General features: G+C 41.6%; 1 protein-coding gene across 2 annotated transcripts in view; it reads left to right on the top strand.

Annotated features, from left to right (window-relative positions):
• The window catches only part of pdpr (pyruvate dehydrogenase phosphatase regulatory subunit), a 93,943-nt gene that overhangs the window by 7,479 nt on the left and 61,651 nt on the right, over positions 1-24,813 (top strand). For both annotated transcript variants that reach the window (XM_080187153.1, XM_080187152.1), the window contains exons 4-11: positions 1,230-1,311; positions 9,281-9,444; positions 15,146-15,267; positions 16,204-16,321; positions 18,011-18,160; positions 19,209-19,401; positions 22,280-22,404; positions 23,180-23,335. In XM_080187153.1, coding sequence (XP_080043279.1) covers positions 1,230-1,311; positions 9,281-9,444; positions 15,146-15,267; positions 16,204-16,321; positions 18,011-18,160; positions 19,209-19,401; positions 22,280-22,404; positions 23,180-23,335 — 1,110 coding nt within the window. The remainder of the gene's footprint in view (positions 1-1,229; positions 1,312-9,280; positions 9,445-15,145; positions 15,268-16,203; positions 16,322-18,010; positions 18,161-19,208; positions 19,402-22,279; positions 22,405-23,179; positions 23,336-24,813) is intronic.

Raw genomic sequence — 24,813 nt, 5'->3', positions numbered from 1 at the left:
ACTCTGATTTCCAGCCTGCTCCAGCAGTGACGACCCACCCCCCAGCCCCGAATGATCCTAATGGCAGTGTGGCAGTGGGACCCCCTCACTTCCACTGATAGCCCTCTAAGCCCTGCCTGATGAACAGTGCCAGGGTGCCCATGCCCGGGGCACCACATCCCCACCGCCCAATCCCTTGGGAAGACCCGTTTAACTCCCCTTCATTCCAGAGGGGTCGTCCTGCTAGTTCCCCGAAAATGGGGAGCTACTCTAAATCCTGCTGAAGTGAAATTGCACTGACAGGGTGGGAGATGCTATCGGGTCTGGAGAATTCAGTCCTAGGCCTGATAATCACATACAAATAACATTAAGAATAGATTTAAAGTACTTAGCTGGTCTTCCTGTCAGTTTCCTGTGTGGTCCTGACCGCACCTGTTTTCTGGAGATGGGAGACGATGCATGCCCAAATGCAAATCGGTGCATCTCCCGACTGAACCCGCCAAAAAAGTTAGCAAGTTGGAATGGGAAAATTGTCCCATTGTTTCTGTTTGTGTTGTGAACAGTTAATGTTTCTACTTGCACAGGGAGGTTATTACTGTGGCTTTTTTTTTTGTGAGGAATAATGAAGTCAGCTTGGAACCATAGAGTCCAAAGGGACACATTTATTTCTTACAGTCCTTTTCACATTGAGCTGTGGCTCAATGATAGCACCCTTGCCTCTGAATCACAAAGTTTAAGGGTTCTGTTCTCCTCCAGGAACTTGAGCAGAAAGTTGAATTAAAACTCGAGTGCAGTAGTGAGGATGTTCTCTACTTCTGGAGTTACCTCTTCAGGATGAAAAGAAAAATTGAGGTACTGTCTGTTTTCTAAGGAGAACAGCAAATATCCCATAGAACTATTTCAAAAAAGAGCATGTGAGTTCTCCCCATTATTCTGGCCAATATATATCCCTCAATCAACATTACAAAAACAGATACAGGTCATTATCACACTAATGTTTGTGAAACTTGTACGTAAAGTGGTTTTCCTACATTACAGTGGTGACTACGTCTCAAAGTATGTTAGCCCTAATGTGCTTTGGGACTTGCTATAGTCATGAAAGCTGCTAAATTATTACAGTTTTTCCTTTCAATGGGGCGAGGTTACGTGTTTTTATTTAGACGTGTACATAGGGGTCGTTAGAACATTTGCGAGTTGAAGTGACTAAGCACAGAAATGCCACTTAATCTCTGTCTCTTTGCACTTACCAGGTTACATTCAGACTGGTTCAATCTCATTGGCTCATACACAAGACAGGCTCATTTCTCTGCGTCGTCTCGTCTCACGATTACAGTAAGTAAAACCAAAGGCAGGCCTGAAAGAAATAATCTGGAGTCCCTCTGTGATGTTCAGTGATTCCATGTTACTCCACATTTGTAACAGTTACTTTGCTTTAACAAAGGAAAGACTTGATGCACTTAGTACCCTGTATTTGAGCTTCACAGAGCTAGCACAGACGAGATGGACTGACTGGTCTATTTGTGTACTGTAACCATTCTACGACAACTCGCTACCCACTGGAGTGGTGGAAATGGGAATGGTCAATAATTTCAAAAGGAAATTGGGTGGTCACCTGAAGGAAGCAAACTTACAGAGCGGGGAAATGAGGCTGACAGATTGCTCCACAGGGAGCTGGTATGTACTTAATGGGCTGAGTGGCCTGCTGCTGTGCTATAAATGACTATAACTCCACCTATCATGCAAGGCTTGGTGGTTTTACATGTGAGATTATTTTGGAAGTAGCTTCATATCTCCCCTTCTTGAGTATTCTGTGTCAGAATATAGATGTGGGTTAAGCCATGTCTTTGAATGGCAGAGCCTTGACTTCAAATCTTCGTGCTGTGATATTGTCTGCCAACGTCCACAGTTTATTTCTTCAATTCTTAAAACTGATGGTGGTTCATCAGCCTCTAAGTGACCTGAGAAGCCCTGTTTGTACGGAAAGAGAAGCAGAGAATCTGTTATGTGCTATTCAAGTCCAAGGGTTTGTTTCTCAGTTGATGATTTTCTCCTGTCACCATGAAGAAAAGCCAATTGAATTAAGAAACTCAATGACGTATAGAATTTAGATTCAGTAATACGTTTCTTCACTATCACTGTGTCAAAATCCTGGAACACCCTCCCTAATAGTACCGTGGGATATAATATTGTAATAACACCACCACCTTATCAAGGGCATTTGGCGATGAGTAATAAATGCTGGCCTAGCCAGCTATACACACAGCCCATAAATGAATAAAAAAGCACTTGTAGGTATATTTTTAAAAAGCTGCTATGGGAAATAGCATTGCACCACTTAATGTAAATTTAAGAAACCTTAGCAGTCTAAAAATATGCTAATTTATCTTTTTTCCAACCTTTATACCTTTTTAAAATTTCAGAACTGAAAATTTCAGCACTGTTTTCAAGACGTAAGCCACGAAGGCACAAAAATGTTACCATGTTTTTACTTATCACTGAATTAAAAATCAGCTTTAAAAACAGTAAGTGTTAGCAGCACAACTATTAACTTCTTTCAGCTCGTTGTCGTCCTGTTGGACAGCAGTAGCATTATCATTTTTAACGTGTTTCAATACTACCGAGATGAATAGATGGTCAGAATCGTCTTAAATTAGTGAGTTCTTGGCATTCATCAGAAATCCAAAATTGCCAATAATTTCTTTGATGATTTTGTGTCTGGAATTAGAGACTCTTATACAAATTACAGTAATCAGAACTTCATTGTGGCCATAAGAGTCTTTTTTTCACAATTTAATAAATTAATTATCTCTAATTCCAGTTTAACTCGGAGCTAATTTTTCAGGTGCCTTTCCAAAGATTGAAGCTGTAAACCAAAGGTTTGCTTTTACAGCTAAACAAAACCTTTGTAACATCCTTACACTGAAAGGAACGGAGGACACTGCCATAGCCAACGGTATTGAAACATTCACACAATTGCTTTAAGAAAACAGTACACTGAAGTCTTGCAGCTTATAACAGAAGTAAAGAGATACAGGTAGCATCTCAAAACTGGCGACCTTGAGACGGAAGCTGGATTTCTGATATTGCCAGATTTCCCGTCAGCTGGTTTGGGTCAGGTGGGATCAAACATCGCTCAGTAAGAGAATTCTCTGGCATACAAAGTCGCAAAGCTGATAACCAGTCAGGTCCCACACTGCCCCAATACAGCATTGAGCTGAATTGTCCAGGTATGTTTTTTTTCATTAAAATTAACACATGATGCATTATAAAAATGTTTGGTTTTCATAGAAGTTCGATGTTATGCAGCCATGTTTAAGACACTGAATTGTGTAATGTTTCTCCTTCTTGTCTCTTGCATCAAACTAATTTATCCCTTTTCTCTCAAACTGATTTTCAATGTCACCTGTTTGCTGTCTAATCTCATTCGGAAAAAGTCAGTCATAACCAAGACATGTTATGTGGAAACATAGAAAATAGGTGCAGGAGTAGACCATTCGTCCCTTTGAACTTGCTCCGTCATTCAACATGATTATGGCTGTTCCTTGATCTCAACACCATTTTCTAGTGCTCTCCCCATACACATGACACCTTTGGGGCAGAGAAATCTGTTTCCTGCTTAAATATACTCGGTGATGTGGCCTCCACAGCCTTCTGAGGTAGAGAATTCCACATACTCTGAGGTGAAGAAATTTCTCCACATCTTAGTCCTGTGTGGCCTGCATCATATCCTGAGCCTGCGACCCCTTGTTCTTGACTCCGCCAGAGGAAACAGCATCCCTGCATCCAGTCTGGCCGGTCTTGTCAGAATTTTATAAGATTCAATGAGATCCCCTCTCATTCCAGGATATACAAGCTTAGTCTCCCTTCATGCGACAGTCCTGCCATCCCAGGTATCAGTCTGGCAAACCTTCGCTACATTCCCTCCGTGGCAAGCATATCCTTTTTAGATAAGGAGACAAAAACTGCACACTATTCCAGAAGTGGTCTCATCAAGACTCTGTATAGCTGCAATAAGACATTTTTGGTCCTGTACACAAGTCCTCTTGTAGTGAGGGCCAATGTACCGTTTGCCTTCCTAACTGCTTACTGTATCTGCATGTTTTCTTTAAGTGACTGGTGTATTTGGATACCCAGGTCCTCTTTGTATGTCAACATTTCCCAATCTTGCACCATTTAAATACTATTCTTCCGTTCAAAATGGATAACTTCACGTTTGTTCACAATACATTCATCTGCCATATATTTTCCCACTTACTCAACATATTTAAATCATCTTGAAAGCTCTTAGTATCCTTCTCACCACTTACATTCCCACAAAGTTTCATGTCATCAGCGAACTTGGAAATACTACTTTTGGTTTCCTCATCCAAATCATTGATGTATATGATGCATAGTTGGAGCCCAAGTACTAGCCACTGCCTGCCACTTCAAAAAAATACCCATTGCAATCTGGAAATTAGACACTTAGACCAGTTTATTCTAAAACTTGTTTACCCAGATGCTCTTACTCATGTGATGAACAAAAGACAAGAGTTGATTCATCAATTTTATCACACAAACTCTGTGCAAAAATAACTCTCAATTCGCCCAATAACTGAATGCTTTCTAATATGAGATTTCTGATACTGTAATTGTTGATGAACTTGACTGAGATGCCAAGTCCAGTTTGCTGAGCTCTGCTGTCTCTCAAACGCAGGATCTTGTTCATGAAGGTTGGTCTCGCATGTCCTCTTCCGTCATCACTGGGTCTCTGCCTAGTCTTCACTGTGGGTCAGATTTTCACTGGGAGTAGCCTCTAGATGTCTTTTATTATCCCTCTCGGTTCTTTGCCTTCCAGTCAATGAGGTTATTGGATGGGGGTCGCAGCTGCCAAACGGATTCCAATTCCATTTATGCAAGACACCAGGCCTTCTAGGTGTCCATCCTCGGATGCGTGGGGTGCATGTATCCCCTTTTCATATAAGATAACAGGGAATCCAAGGCACTGGAAAGTCTGGCTGAAAATGGAAAATACACAATTACTGTTGTTGTTTGGTCAGGGCTGAGCACCTCCGGTTCCAGTCTCCCAGGCAAGTCCACGTGTGCCCTTGCTTGCCTTTGGCCTATGTTTGTGTTTAAACTTGGCCTTCCAGTTTCCTGATGTGGATGTGCTAGCGTTGGACTGGTGAACACAGTAAAAAGTCTGACAACACCAGGTTTAAGTCCAACCGATTTATTTGATAGTACGCTCACTAGCTTTCAGGTTAGTCCCTTCACCTGATGAAGGGACTAACTTCACCTGATGAAGGGACTAACCCGAAAGCTAGTGAGTGTACTATCAAATAAATCGGTTGGACTTAAACCTGGTGTTGTCAGACATTTTACTGTGTCTTCCAATTTCCTGTCAGGCCTGGCTGTGGAGGCTGTTGCCTACTGTTGAATTTAGATTGTCCAGTTCTGTGTTGGCCCTTGTTGCTCAGGCCATTGGCCCCCAGGCCACACCATTTATTCTGGCTCTGTTTGCTGTGTGCTGGCCATCTGTCAGTTCATGCGCTTTAATTTTGTACATTAACCTCTTATGTGAGACTTTATCAAAAGCATTCTGAAAATTCAAATACATCACATCCACTGTTCCACCCTTATCTATTCCTTTTGGTTACCTTCCAGAGTCCTGCGTAATCTGTCTGCAAATTTCTCTTGCCGCTAGATTGCCACTAATGTCTTAAACTTTATTCAGATCTTCTGAATTGCAGAGAATGTAACCCAAATTTGTGCAACCTATTTGCTCCCGACCTTGGATTCAGTAAATTTATGCTGCACTATCTCCAACTCCAAAACGTTCTTCCTGCACTGCGGGGCATGGAACAGCTCATGCTACTCCCAAGTGTAGTGTGACCAGCGCGTTTTATGGCTGAAGCATGGCTTGTACCCTCTTGTATTCTAGTGCTTGAGCTATAAAGGCCAACATTCCATTAGACTTGTTGATTATTTTTTGTACCTGTCAATGACATTTTAATAATGTGTGTGCCTGAACCTTCAAGTCTCTTTTGAACCTCCACTTTTTCTACCTGTTCACCATTTAAAAAGTACTGCTGTTTTTCCCTTTTTAGCTCCAAAGTGGGTGACTTCACATTTGCAGGTATGGAAATCTGTTTGCCACACTTTTAACTATTGACTTAATCTGTCAACATCTCCTTGCCACTTTGTACTTCTAGTTACACCTCCTAAAATACTACTTATCTCTGTGTCATTGGCAAATTGGTTTGGCGGCTTTTTATTCCAATTTCTTAGAAATGAGCAAATATACTGAATACTTGAAGCCCCTTTACTGATCCTTGTGGGACACCTCCAGTCACATCACGCCAGTGAGAGTAGTTACCCATTTTCTGTACATTCTATCTCCTGATGCTTAACAAATTTCTTAACCAATTTCAGCTAATAGTCACTTATGAGAAACTTTACTAAATATCTTTTGGTAGTCCATATAAATAACGTTCTTATACATTACTGGTCCATTACTTTAGATCCCCTTTGGAAAATTCAATCAAATTCAGCAGGCATGACATGCCATTTACTTATCCATGCTGACACAAACTGATTTGCTGACAATTGTCTAGGAGTTCAGTTGCCCTCTCCTCAATTGTAAATACTAACACTTTCCCTTCAATAAATATAATGCCAACTGCTTTATAATTCCCTGGTTTTACCTTTGTAACCCTTCTCCAACAAGGAGCACTAGATGTGGACATCTGAATTGTACCAGGATGGGGGAGGAGAAAGAATTCTAACTTGAATAATACAATGACAGCAGGTGTGGTGGACCAACAATAAGGGGACTTCAGGTGGCCTGGCATACTAGGCTATTCTGACTGCCCTGTGGACAGGGCTGGAGTTGGTCAGTTCCTGACTGACCACTGTATTTCACGTCCATTGATTTGAAGTATCTTTTTTTCTGTTCAAATTCATGGGTGATCCCATATGTTATTTAAGTTTAATTGAAGCTTGATACACTCAGTATTTGAGCAGGAATTTGCAACGTGCAAGTGAGATTTATACCACATGTTGTTGTCTCTTGGGTTGAGGACATAACCATATTCTTATTTCTCTTACTTGCAATTGTGTTTACATCTGTTCAGACCAGCGTCACTCGTGGCCCTACTGAGAATGTTGCAAACCTTCTGATATACTCTAAGAACAGACAACTGCAGAAAACTTCATTCAGTCATATATCTTTAATACTCTCATTCTACCCAGTTATTTGGTTGGGTATTTCTGATTCCAGGCATAGGCATAGGCATCGGGATTCCTTTAGCACAAGCTGTTCCTGTTCTTTGTTTCTATATCATTGGTAGTGACACACCTAAGATCTTGAAACTATCAAAGCTTAATGCATGGAAATTAGGGTAAAAAGCATTTGGAATTGACTATATTTCAACTGTATACAGATGTTTTTGTGTATTTCTACATTCAGAAAAGAGGATTCTTTTTCCCAGTGCTAAGTATGTTTTTGTAGCATCAGTGCCTTATGGGGAGAGGGCGGGAAAGTGGAACTGAGCCACGACAGATCAGCCATGATCTTGTTGGGTGGCGGGGCAGGCTCGAGGGGCTGGATGGCCTACTCCTGCTCCTATTTCTTATGTTCTTTCACAGCCAGAACCTTAAGTCAGTAGTATATCCATGGTCGTGCGTTTTTCACAGAAGCTTTTCAGAAGGAGTCTCAGGCATTGCGACCAAAATAAGCTCAAACTCTTATTCTTTCAGACCTCTTGAGGGAGATGTGGGTTCAAATGATCTAGAGAGTGCGTGTGTAGGGTTGCCAGTGGCTATTGATTAGCATCTCCACATGACTGTGTATTCAGTGTTTTATGTCATCAGAATTTCAGGACTCAGTCTGAAAATGGTACATAAATTGTTCACATGGCAACATGCGAACTTCACTTAGTTGGTGCAGAAATGTTAACTGGTTAATATATTTGAATCTTTGTCCTCCTGGCCGTACAACACAGGTCAGAAGAAATATGTGTAACCTGCTATTAAAGCAAAAATACTTGCATTTATATAGCGCTTTTCACAATTGCTAGATGTCTTGAAGTGCATTACAACAAATTACTTGCTTTCTTTTTGACTGTAGTCGCTATTGTAATATGGGAAACGCAGTCACTATTATAATATGGGAAACTGAGAAGCCAATTTGTGCTCAGCAGACTCCCATGAACAGCAGTGTGATTATGACCAGATGAACTCTCTTTTTTGTATGATGTTACTGAGGATTAAATATTGGTCAGGACCCTTGGGATGACTCCCTTGTTCTCATTGAATGTATGTTCTAAAGTTCACATTCTAGTCATGTTTCTCTATATTCATATAGATTATTAATTTTGAATGTGTGACTCGTACCAGAATTTGTGCTGAATACAGATACAAATTTCTGAAGACTCCTTGTGGTGCAATGATGCTTTATGTTGGAAGCATCTGCTATGCACAGTATCAAACATGCAGGTTCAAGACCTATACTCCTTAATTTTGGACAAAAGCAAATTACAGTGGATGCTGAAATCTGAAACCAAAAGGGAAAACACTGGAAAATCTTAGCAGGTCTGGCAGCATCTGTAAGGAGAGAAAAGAGCTATTGTTTCGAGTCCAGATGACTCTTCATCGAAGGGTCATCTGGACTCGATGCTACCAGACTTGTTGAGGTTTTCCAGTGTTTTCTCCCCTTGACCTTGGCTGAGCCTTGACATTCCCCATAGACAGGAGAGTTATAGGCACGTGATTCCAATACATGCACTTGTGGGTGATGGATAGAATGGCAAATCACATATCTTCACTTAACTACAGAAATATATGGATTTTTGGAGGAGCTGATGGAGTAGAAAAGGACTTCCACTGGGCAACAATGTACAAAAATAAAACAGTGCACAGTGGCTCAAAGGACCAACCATGAAGTCACATTAAGCTATTCAGTTTATGAATATGTGATCTCTATAGCAGTCTTGAAGATGTTCTGGCACTAACTGACACCCTAGATTTCGTTCAAGCTGCTTTGAGATCACAAGCTTCACTTAAGTAAACCCAGTTTGTTGTGAAAATATGTAAGTGTCATTTTGCATTAATTGTATATCTGCGAAATGTATTTGGAAGTCTTCACAATGAAATATGATGGTCCACAGTGCTGTGTCCTGTGATCATCACTGTTGTCAAATTGTATTGATAGCGTCCACCAGTGCATGCCAATTTGCTCGCTTTCCTACTTGGAAGTATGTGTTTTGTAAGATATGTGTTACGCGAAGTATTAACTGTGATGTTCCATGTGTGTTATCAGGGTTATGGGAATCCCTTGTGACATCATCAGTCCGAAACAGGTAGCACAGCTGCATCCTTTGGTAAATATCCATGATCTGGTTGGAGCAATGCACGTCCCAGGAGATGCAGTCATTTCACCACCAGATGTTGTTCAAGCACTTGTAACAGCTGCTGTGCACAATGGTGAGTTTCCACCCAGTGAATGGCATTTCAGTCTGATAATTTTTGAGTGGTGAGCAATCAAATGATACTTCCATAGAAGAATTCTGTTTCGTATACACTGGTTCAAATGATCTATCCTGCTATTTGGCTCACTTTGTGACATGATGTACGTAACACCTTTGAGGCAAGTTGTATCTTAAAACTATTGTCATTCAATACACAGGACGTGATGTAATATTCCCATAACTGGTAGAAGTTGGCAAGCAGCAGGACAAGATCAGATTCTTAGCCTTTGAGTAAATCAATCTGTATGCAGTCTTACTTCAAATAATTCACGTGCATTATTGTCTTACCGATCCTTATATATGATTAGTATGTTGACATCAAAGAGAAGGACATAGTAGGTTTGTAAATCTATCTGTATGTAGTCTTGCTTCAAATAATTCACACACATTATTTTCTTACCAATCCTTGTACGTGATTAGTATGTTGACATCAAAGAGAAGGACATAGTCGGTTTTCGCATACAAAACCTAGGGTATTCACAATCTTTTCCTAGTCAAACTTCAGTGTACTTTGTATACCTCTGAGAGGATTTTGAGAGGGATTCTCCAAGTGTAGATAAAAATGACGCTCGTCATGCCATTTATAACATTTTGACCTATCTTTTTCACTCTACTGGGTGGTAAGTTCTATAGGCTGGCTACATGATGTGATGCTGGATTTTGGGAGGTCTGTTGAGTCCGGTGTTCCTTGCCCACTATTGGTTTGCAACTATGGTGAACCAAAGAAGCAGGAACGCAGTAGATCATAGGAGACTATAACATTACATTCTGCGCTCTCTGATTTCCTTCTCTATGAATGGTATGTTTTGCCTGATAGCGCGCAAGAAACAATACTTCTATTACGTGTGACAATGATAAATCAAATCAAATCAAAGATCAGACAGCTCCTTGAGCCTGTTTTGGCATTCAGTGTGATTTTGGCTGTGTCTCAACTCTACTCCAATACCCCTTGATTCCTTGAGAGATGTGAGAGAATCTTTTCTAGCCTTGAAATATTCAGTGGTGGATTATCTACAATCCTCTGATTCATAACCCTTTAAAGGAAGAAAATTCTCCTCATCTCAGTCCTGAATGATTGATTCCTATTCCAGAGGCACTGCCATTGTATGTTCTAGGTTCCCCAATTAGGGGAAATGGCCTCTGTATCCCCTCAAGCCTCTTCAAAATCTTGTACTTTTCAATGAGATTTCCACTCATTTTTCTGAACTCAAGAGCATAGGCCAAATTTACTCAACTCCTTATAGGACAACACTTTTACTCCAGGAAAGCATATAGTAAGCTTATTATGCCACCTTTGTCAAGTACATCCTTATATTTGGAGAACAAAACTGCATAATACCCTAGGCATGGTCTCATCAAAGCAAATTGTGATGAAATTTCCTTATTTTTATCTTCCAATCCCCTTGCAACAAAGACCAACATGCCATTTGCAAAGCTAATTTATTGCTGCACTTACATGCTAGCTTTCTGTGTGCCTTGTATGGGTATACCCAATCTTCTCCAATCACTGAAGTTTAGAAATTTCATGCTTTTTTAAAAAAAATCGCTTTGTTATTACTGTTAATTTCAGTGTGAATAACTTTGCACTTCCCTGTATAATGCTCCATTGCCACCTGTTGCTTCATGCACTTAACCCATTTATCTTGGCAGCCTATTTGTAACCTCTATTTATATTGCCACTTTGATTTTGTATCGTCAGCAAACCTGGATATATTAGTTGGTCTCTCAATCTAAGTCATTGATTTTGATTGTAATAGCTAAGAGCCTTGAACTGATTATTGTGGCACTCCACTAGTTGTAGCCTGCAGCTTGAAAAGGACCTGCTTTTTCCTATTTTCTGCTGTCTGGAAATTAACCAATCCTCCATCTGTGCTAATGTATTATCCCGAACTCCCACGAGCTCTTATGTTGTATGTCAACCCTTTATACGTGGCAAATTTTTGAATGCTTTTTGGAAATCAAAGTATACCACACTTTCCTGTTCCCTTTATCTACCCTCTAGTTACATGCTCAAAAATATTCTAGTAAACTTGTGAAGCACGATTTGCCTCTCATTAAACCAAATCATTCTGATCATTTTAATATCTATATTAGTTACTTAGATGAAAGTACAGAATGTACTGTAGCCAAATTTTTTGCAGTACAAAGATAGGAAAACAAGTTCTGAGGAGGACACTAAGATTCTGCAAAAATTAATGTAGATAAGTTGAGTGGGCAAAAATTTGGCAGATGGGATATAGTGTGGTAAAATGGGACTTTGGTAGGAATAGTAGAAAAACAAAATGGTATGTAAATTTTAAATGGTGAGAGACTGCAGAATGCTGCCGTCCTGAGGGATATGGTTGTCTGAATACATGAATTACAAAGTTTACATGCAGTACAGCAAATAATTAGCAAGGAAAGTGAAATGTTGATCTTTGTTGCAAGAGGGCTGGAATACAAAAGTAGGGAAGTCATGTTACATTTGTGTAGGGCTTTGGTGAAGCCATGTCTGGAATACTGTAAAGTTTTGGCCTCCTTATTCAAGGCAAATAAACAGTTCAGAGGTGGCTCATTTGACTGATTCCTGGGGTGAAGGGGTTGCTTTTTGAGGAAAGGCTGAGCAAGCAGGAAAGTGGAGATAAGGCCAAAATTCAATTAGTCAGGTTCTTATTAAATGGTTTGGCAGGCTTGAGGGACCAAATAGCCTATTTCAGCTTCTTAAGACTTCCCTGATAATACATTCTAGCATTTTCCCGATGACTTTTGTCAGGCTCACTGGCCCATGGTTCCCTGTTTGCGCTTGCTTTCCTTTATTAGCTTCCAATGTGCTGGGACCTAGAATTCTGGGAACTTATGAAAAATAACCACTGCATCCTCCGCCTCTGCAGCTACCTCTTTCAGAACCTTAAAATGTAGATCATCAGATTCTGGGGATTTGTCAAGTTTAATTCCTTATTTCTCTTTTTCTCTGCTGATATTAATTACTCACAGTTTCTCGTTCTTGTTAGCTCTTGATTACCCTGTATTTCTGATATGTAACTTGTGTCTTCTACTGTGAGGACAGAATCAAAATATTATTTGACGTTTCTGCCTTTTCCTTTTTCTCCATGATGATGTCTTGTGTTAGTTTCTGAGGTCAACATTTACTTTGGTCTCTCGCCTTGCTTTTATTTACTTCTAAAAGCTCTTGTAATCAATTTTTAAAAATTTATCTAGCTATTTACTGATTTTTTTTTTCCCCTCTTTTTAGTCATGTTTTGATCATCCTTTGCTGGTTTCTAAAAAGTTCAATCTTCAGGTTAACTAGGATTCTTTTCAACATCCTTTCTTCAATCTAGTAGCAACCCAAATGATGGGTCATTTTTGGTGAATTTTTGTTTTTAATGGAATGTATTTTTATTAAATTTGTAATAACTTCTTTAAACAGTTGGAAACACTAACATTTTTTGTTTATTTAAAAACAAAGAACAAAGAACAACCCAGCACGGGAAACAGGCCCTTCGGCCCAACGAGCCCGCGCCGCCGCATCGCCCTACACCTATTCTACCCTGCATGTCTACGAATGGGACCCTACTCAGTCAGATTCAGGGAAGAAATAGTGTCAATTTGGTGGAAACCAATTAGCCTAAGAGCACATCTTTGGGGTGTGGGAGGAAACCGGAGCGCCCGGAGGAAACCCACGCAACCACAGGGAGAATGCGCAAACTCCCACAGACACAGGCCCAAATCCATGTATCTGCACAGCTAGCAGTGCTAGTCACTGAGCTGTTGCGGTGCCCGTCTATCGGTCCAGGATCAAGCACACACACCGACATGAAGTACTAGGCCACTCCTGGACTTCCAAGAGCAGCCCACGCACAACCTGCCGTGTGCATGCCCCTCGCTTGACACGAGGTGGACCTCCACCTGTGGAATAAAGACAAAACATATTAGTTATACAGCCTGCCCTTCCGGTGTCTCCCGAGGTTTACCCTATTTAATAGCCCCTACCATATCCCTCCATTCCCGTTTCACTCATATGCCTATCTAACTGCATCTTAAACGAGTCCAACGTGCCTGCCTCCACCACCCTACTCGGTAGCGCATTCCAGCCCCCCACAACTCTCTGTGTAAAGAACCTTCCTCTTACCTCCAAATTATACCTCCCCCCCCTCACCCTTAATTGATGACCTCTTGTGTTCGTACCCAGTCTAGGGAGCAGTCTCTCACTATTAACTCTATCTATTCCCTTCAGTATCTTATATACCTCTATCATGTCCCCTCTCAATCTCCTTCTTTCCAAGGAGAATAGCCCCAGTCTCTTCAGTCTCTCCTCGTAACCCAGTCCCCCCATGCCAGGCAACATCCTGGTAAACCTCCTCTGCACCCTTTCCAGAGACTCCACGTCCTTCCGGTAATAAGGTGACCAGAACTGGACGCAGTACTCCAAATGCGGTCTAACCAACGTTCTGTATAACTGAAGCATTAGACGGCAGCTTTTATACTCTAAGCCCCTTCCTATAAAGGCTAACATCCCATAAGCCTTCCTAACAACGTTCTCCACTTGTGACACAACCTTCATGGATTTGTGGACCTGCACTCCCAGGTCTCTCTGTACATCTATACTCCTAATCGGCCTACCTTTTATCACATAACTCCTCTCTGCATTATTCCTTCCAAAATGCATCACCTCGCATTTGTCAGGATTAAATGCCATCTGCCACCTATCTGCCCACTGCACCAACCTATCTATATCCTGTTGTATCACCTGACAATCCAGCTCTGTACCCGCCAACCCTGCCATCTTGGTGTCATCAGCAAACTTGCTGATCACACCACCTACTCCCTCTTCTAAGTCATTTATGTAGACTACAAAGAGGAGAGGTCCCAGTACCGAGCCCTGCGGCACACCACTGGTCACTGGCCTCCAGCCCGACAAGGTACCCTCCACAACTACCCTCTGTCTCCTATTTCCCAACCAGTTCTCAATCCACCTAACTACCTGGCCTCGTATCCCATGCGCCTTAACCTTTTCTACCAGCCTACCGTGAGGGACTTTGTCAAACGCCTTACTGAAATCCATGTAGATGACATCAACGGCTCTCCCATCGTCAACCGTTTTTGTCACCTCCTCAAAGAATTCCACCAGATTTACCTCACCAATCTTAGCCAGCTCTCTGCTCCTACCTAGAAAATTTATTTATGTTTAAGATTTTTGTCTTAAAGAATGTTGCTCCATTCTTGTTGGCTCAAGAATGTTGCTGTCAAATTTAATTTATTTCTTAAACCTTCTTTTATGGCTCCTTAAGACCCACTTCTTTGAACAAGTCTTTTGGTCACCTTGCAGAATCCCTTCCTCTTGGATTAAGCATCTATTTTCCTCGCTGACGTATTTAGAGATAGTTTTCTATGTTAAAAGTGCTCTAAATGCCTACCATGATTATACCAGAGTAAACTTTGGAATGTCTAGTCAAACCTTCTTTACTTCTCCACCTGTCTCCTCCTCTAAGTCACTTCTTCAAGCGTACTGATTTAATCAAACTTTTGATGTTCTAACTCTGTGCTGCAATGTCAAATTTGATTTGATAACACTCCTGTAAAACACCTTGGACTTTTTTTGCTATGTTAAGGTCATATGGAAGCTATTAATGTAAGGTTTTGAATTCTGACATCTATTTAAATGTTGTTTATGGCAGGTGTCCAGATATATGAAGGGACCAGTGTCAATCATGTGATGGTCGACAAAGGTCATGTGACCGGAATTGAAACTGACAGAGGGCATATAGAATGTGAATACTTTGTGAACTGTGCAGGCCAGGTAAATAACTCACAGACCATGAATCAGTGGAACTCTGTATTCTGTCATTTGTACTAATTATGAAGCTAATGACCTCCCTTCTGTCCATTCCCTTCTTACCATTCAGGGAAGCAGAACACAACCCAATTTACAAACAAAATGAAATATTGAGAGCCCTATCACAAATAATGTTTGAGTTGTGAAAAGCTATTGGAAGTTGCTCTTTAATTTCGAGTACAGTGGAAAATATTCTACATTTCATGAGTAACAGGCAATGATGTTCCATGATCTTTGACTGACTCCACGTTCACAGTTTTGACCTCTACTGTTCCTTTGTGGTATAGCCTCAAGATTTAAGATGTCAGCATGATAGCTAGCTTCTGTGGCAGTTCTGGGAGGCCTCCCTGAGCTTATGCCCCTTGACTCTCTTTCTTATCTCTTTGCCCTCTTTTCCCCCCTCTCCACACAAAAAAACACACACACATTGTATGTAAGGGTAGGTACTTCAGGAGAAGTTAAAGGCTGGTGTAACTTGGGTTAATGATGCAGTATGCCTCCCCTATGAAGTTTGATTCTCCTGCCCACAGAGGTGCCTACTGCAAAACAAGACTGACAGCTTCATGGTGATTTATTTTAATAGGCAGCCATAAACTGGACTCTTTCACCTCATGCCTAAACTTCACAGTTCCATGTTCCAAACTCTGAATTCAATGCCTTGCATTTTCATGGGTTGTTATAAAAATTGCCTTATATTGAAGCAGTTTTCTTTTTTCCACTTCCACTTTAACTTCATACTATTCGGCATCAACTGCTCTGAGAGAAATTAACATCTGCAGTATAAGTTGGGCAAGGTTCTTATAATTGAACTCTTGTAGAATTAAAGTGCTACAGTGCACATAATATACTTGGGTTTCATATGTGACGCTAACACTGTTCTCTCTCTCTTCTCTCACCCAGTGGGCCTATGAACTTGGTTTAATGAGTGAAGAGCCTGTAACTGTTCCACTGCATCCATGTGAACACTTTTACTTGGTGACACGGCCACTCAAGCAGGGTCTGCGTCCTGACACGCCAGGTAAGGAGACTAACTTTACACATGCCTGGCTGGAAGCAACAGCTTATTTACATCAGAATGGTTTTTAAATCTGAATCAATGTGTACTTCCCAGAGCAGGTTGATGACATTCTCAGAAAACAATGATTTTTGCTTTCAATCTGTTGGAACTTGTATATTAGCTCAAGCAATGAGACTCAAACCGTGGTTAACGTGGGATCAATTAAAGGCGGGATCAGTTAAAGGCAGGATCAATTAAAGGCCCCAAGGCTGACCTGGACACATCTCATTAAGAATAGGATTGAAGGCTATGGGGACCTTTCTTTGTTGATTTCGTTGCGAATTCTGCTTTGCGTCCTCTAGTGGAATTCTTGTATGCACACAACCTTTGCTACATAGTCAGCTAAGGCAGTAGCTATTGTGTTTCAAGTGCTCAGCCCTCACCTGGTGAGATAACCAATTATACCTGAGGATTGTTACCTGGACCATCCAGGCCAGAACGCTCCTGACTTCTGTGTCCAGATTGCTGGAGTGTTTGGCAGAGTTGAGGCTCAAATACTGTGTCCTTTATGAAGCTAACATTAGGTATATGAAGATTAAATATTAATCACAACATTAATCATATAATGCTTTGATGAAATATGCACCAGAAACTCTGTCCATGCTGGCTAATGGGCAACATTAGAACAACAGCAGCTTATATTTATATAGCACTTTCAGTGCAATTAAACAACATAGAGGCATCACACAGGCATTACAAAACCAAGTAATGCACCAAACTACAAAAGGAACTAAATAGGCCCTGTGACCAAAATCTTGGTCAAAGAGGTTTTGAGGAGCTTTCTACAGAAGAAAGGAGAGGTGGAGAGGTTTGGAAGGGTATTCCAGAGCTTAGGCTGAAGGCATAGCCAGCAATGATGGAGTGATTAAAATTAGGGATGCTCAAGAGGCTGGAGTTAGTGGATTGCAGATAGCTCAGAGTTGTGAGGCTGGAGGAGATGAGATAGGGAGGGCAAGGTCATGGAGGAATCCGAAAACAAAAATGAGTTGTTTAACATTTGAGATTGGGATAACCGCGAGTTAATGAAGGGTAGAATGTGGGAGGCCGGCCTGGAGTGTGTTTGAATAATCAGGTCCACGGGTATCAAAAGCATGAATGAGAGTTTCAGCAGCAAAGGAATGGACGAGGGATGGAGTTGATTGATCTTAGAGGTGAAAATAAGCATTCTTAATTACAGCATGGATATGTGATAAAAGTTTGTGGAGCAACAGTTGAATATAGCACCAGAGTCCAAACAGTTGTCTTCAGCTTCAAACATTTGCTCGGGAGAAGGATGTGGTCAGTGAGTCCCTTCTGCAGAGGGTTGGGGGGCAGTGGGGGTGATGGGGTGGCTGATTCTTGCCACAGGGCTAGCCCCTTTGCAGAGAAGTAGGTGAGTTGGGGTGAGTCCCCACTGAAGAGTGGGGTGGTCTACACGTTGGCTACATATGTTGACCGACCTACTCACCTCTTACTGATGATTTGACTGTCTCAAAAACCTGAATAGTAGTAATTGATTTTTAGAGAACATAAATAGTCTTTATCAGGCTGTGGTTTACACTGATGTATCTTGAGTCTTAAATCTTATCTGCATAGTCTTTAATCTTCTCCTCCCCACATCTTTCACAGGGCTGTGTCCTTTCTGATGAACTGTGTTCCTTCCTTTCCCAGTAATCGTGGATCTGGATGGTAGGATCTATGTCCGCAACTGGCAGGGTGGCGTGCTTTCTGGGGGCTTTGAAAAGAACCCAAAACCTATCTTCACAGAGGGCAGGAACCAGCTGGAGTTCCAAAGCATGCTTGAGGACTGGGATCACTATGGTATGTGGTTGTGGGAATGTGGGTGGGGGGAATCGTGCAGCGCTTGGACTTCAGACAGGCAAGTGCAAGGATTGGAAAATATAGCTTGGATGTGGCTGATTCAGTGCAGGACACCTCAGTGCATATGTCTTTCAGCCAGGTGATAATTCTGTGTATGCATATACATGTCTGATCCTGCTGAATGGAAGATGAAAGACAAAGGTAAGGTTGAAAAGTCATGTAAAAATGGGAAGTTGCAACTGCCATTAACTAGTAGCTGAATCTTTTATTTTCATTCCCTTAGAGATGGGATTAACTGCTACTGACCCACCACCTTATTTTTCTATAAATAGACAGGACATTAACATGCCTCCTCCCCCCCATCACTTGTGGCTGCAACTTTTCTTCTTTGCATTATAGAGTGTGCATTATCTCAAAGATTTTTAAGGGGCTGCATAACATTGTATAGTGAAATGCTGGTAGAGATGGTGCCATGTACTTGACACAATATCATATCCGTCTTTGGGCTAATTATCCCACGTGGTGTTGGCATTGTTAGTGCTGTGAGCATTCAAAAATGGCAAGTATGGTAGACCATATGTTCCATCAAACCTGTCCTATACAGTCATGAAACTTATGGAATTGTGTTTAGACATCTCCCTATCACATAATCTGGGCAGGCAAAAAATAAAAATTCGATGCAATGCCAGTTTGTCTCAGATCATGATCAAAACTAGTCCAGATTCCATGGTAACCAATCTATATCGCCTTGGAAGGTAAATGTTACTTGGGAAGTCCTGCCTGTCATCACCCTCCAGTGACTGTGTGGTGGATAGCTTGACAATGACTTCTTGGGAGAGGTAGATGTGTCATTATAGTTGTACCCCAGCATATTCAGCATGGATATGGTGTGCAGGTGTGCCAGAAACGAGCCTGGGAGAAGTGAATATGATTATTATTGAATACAAATACTCTGGAGGCCTGAGCTGTCCAACCCCAGAGACGTGAAGTTGAAGGATGAATATGGTTCAATGCTCCAATTTATTGCATGACTGTATTGTGTTGCCAGAGCCACTGCTTAGTGCGTTGCTACGACGGATGCCATCTTTGGAGTCAACTGAGATCCTGCAGCTGGTGAACTGTCCAGAATCCTTCACTGCTGACATGAGGTGCATCATGGGAGAGTCAGCAGCTGTGCGGAACTACTTTGTTTTGGCAGGAATGAACTCCAGTGGCTCATCTTTCGCAGGCGGAGCTGGAAAGTGAGTGGCTCATTGACCACTGTGGTACAGTTACAGTGAATTTACACAAATGGGTGAAACATTTCATAGCAAGCATGCCCGTAGAGCAGATACGATGGGCGCTGAATTCATTGAGAGGTATCAGGAAAAATAGTGATGACGTGAACATGCCAGGGAACTCCAATAAATTGGAATGTTTTCTGCTGGTTATATCTTTTTAAAATTAATGGGAAAATGTAAGGTGCTCAAGGCAGGGACAAATTGGTAAGGCTAATGAAACCTATGCTTTTGATATATTGAATCCTAACAACACTGCAATCAGATGTTTATCTAAGACAAGCTGTTAACAACAGGAAACAGAAGAATAAAGGTTTTGAATAAGGTGGAGACAAGGTGTGAACTTTGAACTTACAATTTGAAAAGTAAATGAGTGAATTAAGTTTGACTTCTGAAGTGGCAATTTCATATAAGCGAAGATCAAAAAGGAAAAGCTGTACATCAGGAGATGATTAAACCTCTGCAAAGGTAGCTGCTTCAGACCTCAGCCACAGGGGAATAGCTGTCTCTGAAGAAAGCCTGTCCTGAAAAACCAATATTTGTTTTACCTCAGAAGTAAACTGCAAGGAGATATAACTGCCTGGCATACTAACTGTCGCTGGATTTAAAAAAAATAGTTTTTAAAAATCCAGAAGATGTCGTGGAACACATGGGTAGAATTAGTTCTGAAGGTAGTGAAGTAAAGGTGTTTGGAACTGGGTGAAATTAACGATATGGTGTATAGCTATTGTCTTAGTTAAAATAAATGAGAAGTACCTTTATTGCTTACTAAACATTTATTTAAAATCCTCACAATGTCTGGGCCATCATTCTTTGGATTTCAAACCTTTCCTCACATTGTATCAAATTGCAAAATACAGTTGTTTCAAATGTCCCTTCTGGAATTTAGAATAAACTGACAGTTACTATTAGCTGTGTTCTTAAGAGGGAAAAGTTTGATTTCTTTTCTTCTCTACCTCTAAACTGGCCATGTGCTTCATTGGCAGAGTTTGAAAACCAGTACATATGCCTATGTCAGAGAATTGTATGTAGTACGCAGTGAAAGTAACATTACTCATTGCACACATTCTACCCCTCGTGCCACCATTTCAAATTTTCCTAAATGCTATTGGGAATTTGCATTTTAATTATCAAATCTTCAGTCCTCTGAGTATTTTTCCCTCTTACCAACTCTGCAGAATGTTTTGTGGAAGCGTATGATAGCAGCATGCTGAGATTAGGAGGGAAATGGACAGAGGAGGAGAACACATGATCTGTTTTTAGTTTCACAGACCTTATCAAGCAGATACCTTTTTGGCTATCTGTGTCATCAGACCCTCCAATCCAAGGTTTCTAAATCCAGGTCAGAAACTCCAAGGTATTTTATGAAGTTAGTCTAGACCATACGTTTTGCACTTGAATTTGGCTAGGGTAAGCATGAGATGTTTCACCTCGGATATGATTCAAATGACCCAGTAGGGAGCTTTTATCAAACAAAGTTTATTTAGGAATACAGTTAATACACAAAAAAAAGCAGTAACTTCTACCAATTACAAACAAGAAAAAGCAACTATGATATTGTATAAACCTTAACAACAAAATACACTGTTGCATACAACAAAACCTCCTTATAAACATACATCTGCCACAGGTTTACCACAGAAAATAAGAATGCTCTTATGACACTGTTAGATTCTGCACCTTTCGTGACACTCACCAAAGTAAGCTTGAAGTCAGAACAGCTTCCCGAAACACCAGGGGGAGGGAGGGAGAGAGAGAGAGAGAGAGAGACAGAACATTGCATGCAACCTGATGTCCAAACACCCAACTGAACAACAGCCAGCAGAACTCCCATTACCAAAGTGAGGGGCACAGCAATACAGCTCTTCGTTCTGGAGTCCAACAGCTTCTCAGAACACCAGTGAGAGAGAGAGACAAACCTGCTTGCAGCTTGAAAACCAGAACAGCCTCTGAAACTGAAAGTAAAATAACTCCTGTCACCTGACCTGTCAATCATTCTTCCCCCTAACAATTCAAAAGATTGTAAACTCGCAGAAAGTGCATTAGGCCCAGAGTAAAAATATGTAAAATCCCATTTAAACCATTTAAGCAGCAATAAAACAATATCTGCTTAGGCATCTTGATGCTAGCTGATAACTGTAGAGATCATGTTTATAAAAAAAAACACTTCTTAAAGGCACAGTAGTGTCATAATGTGGCTTTTTGGTGAATTCAGCACAAAGTTCTTTCAAATGGAGAAAGTCTGAGATGCATGGTGTTAGATTAACTCAGATTTAGCTGTTAGTTACCAATTTTATTGTGACCTGAGATGGATGTGATATGAAATGTTCAAGCAAAACTGGGCAATATGCGTTAGGATTGCAGAGACCTGCTTGGCTGTGAGACACATTGTTGTTCCTCTCTGAACATACAGGTGGGATTAGTGACCCACAGCCCTGACAACTGTACTGATCTTTCGCCCTGAGTGTATGAAGGTGAGGTTAGAGAGTCCTCTAGTTACCTATGGTATGTGTGCATTGGCTTGATAGAGGTGTTGCTCTATGTTCAGGTTGTTCTGTTGCAATAAGGATCTTAATTGGTGTACCTGGTGAAAATGGTCATAATGTTAGCCCAGACGATCGTAGAAGAGGGTTTTTGATTAGTTGGTTTTGATCTGATATTCATTGACTAGATATGAGGATGATTTCTTGAGCATAGTTGTTTCCTTGCTTAACTCATTTATTTTCACGTTACATTTCTGTTCCTTGTGATTCTGCAGGTCCAGTAGTTTGATGGTTTACTTTTTATGTTCATTTCAGAAAAGCTTTTTGTTGCTTTGACTTTGTCTTCTTTCCATTTTCAGATATTTGGCTGAATGGATGGTGCATGGATATCCCTCAGTAAATGTCTGGCCATTGGATATCAAACGCTTTGGGGTGCTCCAGAGCAGCCGCACATTCCTCCGCCATCGTGTCATGGAAGTGATGCGTAGGTTTCCAAGGAATTGATATGCAAAGGAACAGAGACTGGGTGCAGGAGTTGGGCCTGATGCTGTTTTGAAGAGACCTTTATCTATGAATTTATCAGATGTAGCTGGCTGCATGAAGGATCCTGCAGTATTGTTCAGTGAAACTCCAGTCTTCGCTGAAGTTCCTTTAGGGCTTGGGGTTTTGGCAGAGGTTCTGTTGATTGGAGGCTTGGGGATGTGTTTATGGAATTACCAAGTGTAAGGGAAATGGTTCAGTGGGATTCTCGGCTGTTGATCTCAACCAAATGAATTCCTAAATCCAGCAAGGGCCCCATTGCCCGCCAGGACGAAGGACAGGAGCTTATTGGGTCAGTCACCTTATACTAACCCCACACACCCAGTTGTCCTTTTTGGCTCCCACATGGCTCTGTGTCTAGCTGCATACAATATAAAGGGGTTCCATCTCGTCATCCAGGATGACGAGTGGTTTTGACAGTGAAGGGGAAGAAATAAAAGAAAATGAATGCAAAGAACATTCTAATACTTTTTCCCACAATATTGCAATACAACATTGGTTAATTTGACCTGTTAATTTGATTTTCTTCATTCAATAATTCATTCTTTTTGCTTAGTTCACTTAAAACCACTTAAATGAGCAGCTGTAACTTGTGTTGCCTGATCATTTCACAGAACCCTTTATTCTTTGTGCATTGTGACTGACCTGGGATACAGGTAGAGAGAAATTGAGGGTGATGCAGAAAAAAGCTCACTTTTTGTCGTCCTCTTTGATCGCAGCTCTCATTTATGAACTGAAGGTTCCTCGTTGGGATTTCCAGACTGGCCGACAGCTCAGGACTTCTCCCCTGTATGATCGCCTGGATGCACAAGGTGCACGTTGGATGGAAAAGCACGGCTTTGAGAGAGTCAAGCACTTTGTCCCGCCTGGAAAGGGTGAGTATATCTTTTGCAATTCACCAATGGGCAAAGCAACACACCTTCCTGATGTTAGTATTGTGCTTGTCAGATGTGGTTTTGGGAGGTTGTATGAAATTTTGAACCTGGATATACACCATTAATGGTGCAGGTTACTGGGCGAGCAGGAGGACTTCAGAGATGGTGATCTGTACAGTGATAAATAATGGTAATTGACCACAGACAGGAACTAAGTAACATGGTTAAATCATAACTCAGGGCACTTAAAAATGATTTGCAACTAGTGAAGTACTTTTGAAGTGTAATTACTATTGTAATGGAAGACTTTTAAGTAAGTCAAATCTTCACATCCATTCCTGTTCTAAGTCCAAAGGCTTCTCTCATAATTACAGTCCCATCTTTGGCACTTTCTGTCATTATCCTGGTGAATCTTGGGAAACTATTGGAGAAGATTCTGAAGGAGAGAATCTATATCCATTTGGAAAGTCAAGATTTAATCAGCGATAGTCAGCATGGTTTTGTCAGAGGGAGGTCATGCCTAACGAATTTGATTGAATTTTTTGAACATGTAACCAAGTGTATTAATGAGGGTAGTGCGGTTGATGTAGTTTACATAAATTTCAGCAAAGCCTTTGACAAAGTCCCACATAGGTTGCTGATTAAGGAGGCAAATGCACATTTGATACAGGGTGATCTGATAAACTGGATTCATAATTGACTTAGCAGTAGAAGACAGAAGGCCCGATTTTACCAAAAATTCACGCCTGTTTTCGGGTGTTGGGCTTTAACGTGATCTGCATCTGAATCCGAGTAAATTGCGACTTTACCGACACCTGATGTGGGCGCGGATCCAGTCCACGCCCGAATCGGGAGGCCCAAAGATTTAAATGCATTAGCATGCATTTAAATCGTCTTAATGAACCGCACGCCCAACTCCACCGCCAAACCCCACTTTACCGTCTTTGGATCCATACCAGATCTGTGCTGTTAACAACCCGCAAAATAAAAATCCAAAGCGGATTCCTATGCTGCAGGGGAAACTCCGAAGCCCATCCTCCCTGATCATCCTTCGCAGAACACCCTCCCCCCCACTGCCCCCGCTAACCACCCCGATCGGATTCCCCTAGGAGACAGCACCCCCCCCCCCCCCCCCCCCCCCCGACCCCCTTCCCTGCAATTGGACCCCCACCCCCCCTGGCGGCAGACCCCCCCTTGGCAGAGCAGATCCCCAGCCTACTTCGATCGCTGTTCTCCCTCCACCATCCTTCTGACCTGCAGTCCTTCGAGAGCCTGCAGCACCTTGGCCTTCCGCTGGCATCCGCCAGAGGAACAGGGCAGGCTCAGATGGATCTCTGGTTGGGGTTGGGTGGTGGAGGATGGTGTGGGGGGGGGGGGGGGGGGGGGAGAGGATGGACTTGGGAGGATCTCGCAAACTAAAAATAATGTAGTATCTTCTTTGTGCTGCCTAATTATCTATGGGAAAGGTAATTAAACTA

This window comes from Carcharhinus amblyrhynchos, chromosome 4, assembly GCF_965287045.1.
Source record: "Carcharhinus amblyrhynchos chromosome 4, sCarAmb.v2.hapA, whole genome shotgun sequence".
Lineage (NCBI taxonomy): Eukaryota > Metazoa > Chordata > Chondrichthyes > Carcharhiniformes > Carcharhinidae > Carcharhinus > Carcharhinus amblyrhynchos.
The sequence above is the reverse complement of the archived record's forward strand: the minus strand, read 5'-3'. Positions and strand labels throughout refer to the sequence as shown.